This window comes from Hemicordylus capensis, chromosome 2 (assembly GCF_027244095.1).
Source record: "Hemicordylus capensis ecotype Gifberg chromosome 2, rHemCap1.1.pri, whole genome shotgun sequence".
Lineage (NCBI taxonomy): Eukaryota > Metazoa > Chordata > Lepidosauria > Squamata > Cordylidae > Hemicordylus > Hemicordylus capensis.
In genome coordinates, this window is record NC_069658.1 from 218785644 (window position 1) to 218792941 (window position 7298).

Consider the following 7298-nt stretch of genomic DNA (forward strand, 5'->3'; position numbering starts at 1 on the left):
GTAAGGCAGATCACCCAGGGCAGCAAACTCTGATCACATATTTTAGTAGTGTCAGGAGAGAACCGGCAGCTGAATGTTCTGCCTCCGGTGCTGAAATGTTTTGTGCCATTTCTGCTACAGAGATGCTCTGAAGGTGACTCCTTCCTCACCTCACCTCACCTCACCTCACCTGCCCTCCCCTCCCTGTCCCATCTCATCCTTGTGATTCTGGCCAACAACTGACTTTGCCTTCTTCTTTCTAAGGACTTTCTGGGACATGTACTGGGGGGTGTAAGTGAGGGGGGTGGGAACGCTTGCAGATACTGGTGCTGTTGGTTCTGGTGGTTCTGCAGCTCCATCCCTCATCCTCCCCCCACCGCCCACCAGTTTAGAAACGGCCCCTTCATCTGTGGCCCCTGCTTTAAAGAAACAAAGTGTTAGTGTCATGAAGACATGCACCTCTGAGCATGTGCAAGGTGCCTAAACCCACAACGGCAACTTGTGTTCATATGTGCAGATTTAAGGACCCACAATCTGGTGTAGGCCAATTTTTTTTTTTTTAAGGGTTATTCCGCATGGCCCTCACTTCCCTTGACAGCATTCTGCAAAAACATAGTGTAAATACAGGTTGAGTATCCCTTATCCGGACATCCGAAATCCAGAATGCTACAAAATCCAGACACCACATCGTAACACAAACAAAAACCAAAATGCCTCAGCTCACTCGCTCGCAGATTCCCAGTTTTGCTGCTTTTAAACATGCAGTCAAAACTTGCTTATTTCAGAAGGCTGTTAGTGACAGGAGTTTTGTCTGTAATTCTCTCTAGTCACGGCTCTGTTTTTATTGTGAAGCTTTCAAATGTTTTTGATGTTCTTGCTTTGGCGCTAGAGGGAAAAGGGAAAGCCCCCCTCCTCCACTCCCTGCTCAGTTTGGTGCCTGCTCTGTTGGCATCTGTATTTGTGCTCTGGATCCCATGCCCATGAGATCTCATTATTCAAATATTCCAAAATCTGGAAAAATCCGAAATCTGGAACACTTCTGGTCCCAAGCAGTCTGGATAAGGGATACTCAACCTGCAACAGATTATTTACATGGGCATTCTGTAGCCACTGCAGCACTTCCTTCCATCTCAAGCCATGCATTACTACTACTACTACGACTAATAATAATAATAATACTATTTAATAATAATAATCACACTTAATAAATATTTTAATTATATGGCTGTCCCATAACAAATTGGGGCATACTGCTTGGGTGGTTCACAGGCATTAAAGAAAGTTCCTCCCTGCCCCGATCATTGAACCTGCCCCCCCCCACTCCCACCACCCACAGTTCAGAATTAAGGAGCTTCTTCCAGGAGCAGAATTCTCTCCCACCCCCACTGGAGATGCCAGCTGATCAGAAAAAAACCTGGCCTTGGCTACTCTTGTGCCCTTTAGCAGCAACGTTATCTGTAGAAATCAGCAAGTGGAGCTTTTCAGGTTATGAACATCATCACCTTCCATGGTTGTTGATCATGATCCTTGATGCTGTTCAAGGTGCAGGAGCAGAGGTCAAGAGCCTTGCCATCTTAATCTTGCTGGCCCACTTCATTTCTCAGCTCAGTCCTCTGGTCATCTGCAGAAGGCAAATACTGGCAGGGCAAAAGCCTGCAGCCAGTGTCCTCCGAGTCAGTGTCGTTTGGCTTTTAAGAAGCAATTGGGGTCCCCTAGTGGTACCTGAACTTCTGTTTTTGTAATGAATACTTATGTGTTTGGGGCAGGAAATTAAGCAATATTATTGGCTACGAGGCAGGCGCTGGATCCAAGGAGAACAGAGTCATACTGAAGAGAGTGCCAGCGCTTGCAGGGGCTTCTCGGATCAACTCAGTTCCATGCCTCGTATCGAGTGACCCTGCTGGTCCTTGGGTATGTGTTGAAAAGTCCAGATGTGAGTCCTTGGCGCTTCAGATTAACGGTTGCTGCTTGCAACCAGGTGATGTCCAGGGACTGTTAGAGCAAACATGGGAGGAGATTATCCCTAATCTCATGGTGAGGAGATAACAGAAGCCTGCAGGCAGGTTGGTGCATTCTGTGTGAGCAGCCAGGACTCTGTCTGCGGTTACCAAAGGAGCAGGTGAGCACAGGGAACTAGGGAGTTGCCTTATACCGAGTCAGACGGTGGATCCATCTAGCAGCAGCTCTCCAGGGTTTCAGGCAAGGGTTTCCCCAGCCGTGCCTGGGAACACTGGAAATTGAACCTGGGACCTTCTGCCTGCAAAGCAGATGCTCTAACTCGGAGCGATCAATGGCCCTTCAGCACACCTGCCTGTTACCGACTCAGACCCTTGGTTCCTCAACAAAAGGAAGTACTTTTTCACGCAATGCATAATTAACCTATGGAATTCCCTGCCACAAGATGTGGTGGCAGCCCTCAGCCCAGATGGCTCTAAGAGGGGTTTAGATAAATTCATGGAGGACGGATCAAGCAGTGGCTACTAGTCTGAGGGCTATAGGCCATCTCCAGCCTCAGAGGCAAGATGAGATGTATCTACCTATATGCCTGTTGCAGAGGAGCAACAGCAGGAGAGAGGGCATGCGTACATTCAGAGGCACTCTTATCCCTGGACATCGGGGCCAAATTCCAGGGCCTGCATACCCTCTGGGCCCCTCCAAATCTGTTCCAGGTGGTGTGGCTGCCTTAAAAATGTGTTAAAAATACTGTGTGGGTGGGGGGCCTCCGATGCCTTTAGGTCCAGGCTCCAAAATTACCTCTGCGTGCATTGTGGGGGTCCATCAGTGCTTTTATCCCCTGGGTGGGATAAAAATTGCAAGCAGCCGGTGCTGTGGCAGATGCTCAGGGAAACGTTAGGAGCGTGTTCACTCCCTTAACCTCGTTTACAAGGTGGGCTCCCTAGGCAGTTTTGCTATGGAGGTGCCGCCCTCCGAGACCCACTCGGCTCCCTCCCATTCTTCCAGGCAGCCAAGCCTGAGCTCGTAAGAACAGCCTCATTATGTAAAACATAGGAACATAGGAAGCTGCCATATACTGAGCCAGACCATTGGTCTTTCTATCTCAGTATCGTCTTCACAGACTGGCAGCGGCTTCTCCAAGGTTGCAGGCAGGCATCTCTCTCAGCCCTATCTTGGAGATGCCGCCAGGGAGGGAACTTGGAGCCTAGATGCTCTTCCCAGAGTGGGCCCATCCCCTGGGGGGAATATCTTACAGTGCTCACACTTCTAGTCTCCCATTCATATGCAACCAGGGTAGAACCTGCTTTGCTAAGGGGACAAGTCATGCTTGCTACCACAAGAACATAGAACATAGGAAGCTACCATATACTGGGTCAGACCATTGGTCTCTCTAGCTCAGTATTGTCTCTACACAGACTGGCAGCAGCTTCTCCAAGGTTGCAGGCAGGAATCTCTCTCAGCCCTATCTTGGAGATGCTGCCAGGGAGGGAACTGGGAACCTTCTGCTTTTCCCAGAGTGGCTCCATCCCCTGAGGGGAATATCTTACAGTGCTCCCACATCAAGTCTCCAATTCATCTGCAACCAGGGTGGACCCTGCTTAGCTAAGGGGACAAGTCATGCTCGCTACCACAAGACCAGCTCTCCTCTCCTAGCCTTTCCTCCCCCTACTGAGGCCACTCATAATGTGAGGCCCTAAACTCTAGCTTGCCTAGCCTGTGCCTAAATCCGGCACTGGGTGGGATAAAAGTTGCAAAATAAATCAATACATTCCAGCAAGCGCAGTTTCCCCCGCTACTCTGGGGGGACATCCAGCTCCATATGCCGATCTCCAGATCCCAGTTCAAAGCTGGAGCGGGGCGTGTGTCAAGAAAAAAAAGGGGGGTTGTGTGGTGGAAAATGGACTTCTAAAATGTCTTCTCCTGGTTGGTCTTCAGAGTCAGGACTGGAGCAAGAATGACGAGAAGCTCCTCCAGGCTGTGGAGTACAATGATGCGGATCGTGTCTCCTCTCTGCTGCTCAGGAAGGGCTTGGTCCCCACCAAACTGGACTCCGAGGGAAAATCTGCGTAAGCCTGTTGATTTCAGAAATTCTCAGCCGGTTGCTCACTTTTGTCGAGTATGTGTGTGAGAGAGAGAAATATCTCAGAGTGTGAACAGAAGGACAGCATTTTACTGGTGAGGCCACTCTGGAAAGGCACAGTGCTTTGGTAGATGCAGACCCTGAACTGAGCTCAGAGGAAACTCTTGTTTTTCCAATTTGTTGCCAAAAGAGCTGTGCACAGCTCTGATGGACTAGTTCTTGTGTCAGTCAATAACCCACTTCCCTGTCCCACCTATGAACAGTTCAAGTTTTTTAAAAATGCACTGAATGAATTTTGCAGAGAAAAACATGCTAGGCACTTGGAATTATTATTTTTTAAAGAGGAAGAGGCAATTAGTACTCAGTTCAGAGGCTGTCCATGGGTATTTCCAGACAGTGGTTTATTCCAGCATGACCACGGATCCTTACAGATGATTTTGCAGGAGGTACAGGTGGTCTTTTGCACACACTACCTGCGTGGCTGACATCCAGACCAAGGGGCTGCAGGTACAATGAAGGCACAGAGGGAGGGTGATGTTTGTAGATCTCCCCTTCCTTCTGAAGCCCACAGTGCCCTGTCGCCATAAGTCCCTGAGGGTCACACAGCCCTCAGGGACATGTTTTCAAGAGTCACAGTGGGTTTCAGAAGGAAGGGGAGATTGACAAAAATTGCCCCTCATTAGTCTGAGTGCCAGTCAGTTTGCTTGTTTATACAACTGCCGGCAGGGTAGAAGTGCCCAGCTTGGAGAGCCAGGTGCACTCCCGATTTTTGGCTGTGTGCTTGCAAACATAGGAGGCAGGAAGAATGACGTTGTGCGAGGTGGCAGCTGGGAAGGATGAGCGTGCCCCACCCAAATTCCATCCCCAGCTTCTTACTGAAGTAAGAGGAAAAGCCATCCTACCCAGCTGCCTCCTGGCACACCATCATTTTCCCCGCCTCCTCCTTCAACGTTTGCAAGCACACAACTGAAAATTGGAAGTATGCCCAATTCCCCAGCTCTGCCTGCCTGATTATTGCAAAAACGAAGACTACCCCTAGTGCCAAATTAGCACATGGATCCCAGTGGGGATCTCCTGATCAGAAAACTGTGGCTGGAGCCTCACTTGACTAGCTCCTGGCTCTGCACATTTCTTAATCCGGTCTTGGAGACTGTGGAATCACGGTGGCTTCGATTTGCATTGCAGATTCCACCTGGCGGCCATGAGAGGAAACGTGGATTGCCTAGAAGTGATGCTAGCCCATGGGGCAGATGCCATGACCACCGACGGCTCAGGTGGGCTTGCTCAGCGGGACCTTTTGGGTGCCAAAAATGAGAGGTCATCAAGGAGATCATTGTGAGGGGCTGAGGCTCCCTTTCCCACTGTGTGATCCCTTACCGTGCATAGATTTCTGGCTTGGAACCAGAAGACCGAGGGGCTGGGCTAGCCAGACCAGCTCCACCCCACCTGCCTCACATCCAGCCTTCCCCTTCCCCCACCTGCTTATCTTTTCAAGCCCTTTCCTTGGCTCACCTGGAAAGAAAGCAGGTGGGAGGAGGGCAAGGCAGCAGGTGAGGGAGGTGGAGTGGAGCTGGTCCAACTAGGCCAGCCCCTTGGACGGGGCCTACTAAGTGGGAAGCAGCGGGGGGGGGGCGCGAAGGCGGTGGGGGCATGGAGCCAGAGAGCAGCCGGCAGCAGAGGCGACACCCACAGGCAGTGTTTGTGGGGAGGATGCCCACATTCGCCGCCCGAGGGCACAGAAGTTGCCTCACCCTGCCTCATGAACGAGCCGCCCCTGTAATAGTATAGCATGTTTCAGTGTCCAAAGCACTTTGTGTTCATTCTCTTGCCATCCTAACAACAACCCTGTAAGGTAAGTGTTATTCTCCCCGTATTGCAGCTGGCGGTGTGTGGGGGGGGAGTGGCTCACCCAAGGCCCCTTTAGATGAGCCTTCAATCAGGTCAGAGGTGAAATTCAGAGGTGAGTCCTGATTTACAGCTCAGTTAGCCATGACACCACGTGACCTGGCACCTTTACGCTCAGGTTTGTATCCAAACATGTTTAATCAGGAGCATTCCCAGACAGGGCTTTTAGCTCGATTCTCCACCTGAATGGAGGGTGTGCGTCGGCTGGATTCGTACCCAAGTCTTCATCAGATATTGGGGAGCACTTCACACATGATTTGGGTTTTTCATTGCGCGTTAAGAGCCTAGCCTGATTTATGTCCAGGATTAAAAAATCCACATTTTGCATCTTTTTTGGGGGGGGTGGGGGACAAATTCGAACCCACAGTAAAGCCTCGCAGCAAATCCTGCTGTCTGGGAAACCTCCTGTTCCGAAATGAAATAATGCCTCATTCTTCTCCCCTGTCCCCACCCCAATCCCTGCAGGTTATGCAGCACTGCACCTGTCAGCTAAACATGGCCATCCTCAGTGTGTGAGCAAGCTGTTGCAGGTAATGGCCCTGGGCAAAATTCGATGTGTATTCTCAAACCCTTGTACGATCAATTGGGCCTGGGAATTTTCAGCTGCTAACAGTGGCTCACGTTATCCGTGGGGGTTCCGTTCTCGGCTACAACCGCGGGTAACGAAACCTTAAGTCAATGGGAATTGGGGGGCTTGGTTCCTGACAGTCGCGGCTGGTGGTTCCTGGGACTCAGGAGATGTTAGGCAGGACAGGTGATGTGTGGAGCCACAGGTAGTGAGAGGTGGAGCCAGGACTAGGTGGGTGCCTTAGCAGTAGGAACCCAGGAAGCTGCCAGATACTGAGTCAGACCATTGGTCTATCTAGCTCAGTATTGTCTTCACAGACTGGCAGCGGCTTCTCCAAGGTTGCAGGCAGGAATCTCTCTCAGCCCTATCTTGGAGATGCTGCCAGGGAGGGAACTTGGAACCTTCTGCTCTTCCCAGAGTGGCCCCATCCCCTAAGCAGAATGTCTTACAATGCTGACATGTGGTCTCCCATTCAAATGCAACCAGGGTGGACCCTGCTTAGCTAATGGGACAATTCATGCTTGCTACCACAAGACCTCTCCAGAAATATGTAGGAACATACGAAGCTGCCAGATACTGAGTCAGACCATTGGTCTATCTAGCTCAGTATTGTCTTCACAGACTGGCAGCGGCTTCTCCAAGGTTGCAGGCAGGAGTCTCTCTCCCAGCCTCATCTCGTTGGAGATGCTGCTAGGGAGGGAACTGGGAAGCTTCAGCTCTTCCAAGAGCGGCTCCATTCCCTGTGGGGGAATCTCTTCCAGTGCTCACACTTCTAGTCTCCCTTATATATGCAACCAGGGTGGACTGTGC

General features: G+C 50.8%; 1 protein-coding gene across 6 annotated transcripts in view; it reads left to right on the forward strand.

The window, feature by feature from the left end:
* The window catches only part of ANKRD24 (ankyrin repeat domain 24), a 53610-nt gene that overhangs the window by 4090 nt on the left and 42222 nt on the right, over positions 1 to 7298 (forward strand). For all 6 annotated transcript variants that reach the window (XR_008316534.1, XM_053297810.1, XM_053297807.1 and 3 more), the window contains exons 2-4: positions 3871 to 4001; positions 5201 to 5289; positions 6386 to 6450. Coding sequence is in view for 5 of the 6 variants with exons in the window: in XM_053297810.1 (XP_053153785.1) it covers positions 3871 to 4001; positions 5201 to 5289; positions 6386 to 6450 (285 nt within the window). In the remaining variant the exon portion in view is untranslated. The remainder of the gene's footprint in view (positions 1 to 3870; positions 4002 to 5200; positions 5290 to 6385; positions 6451 to 7298) is intronic.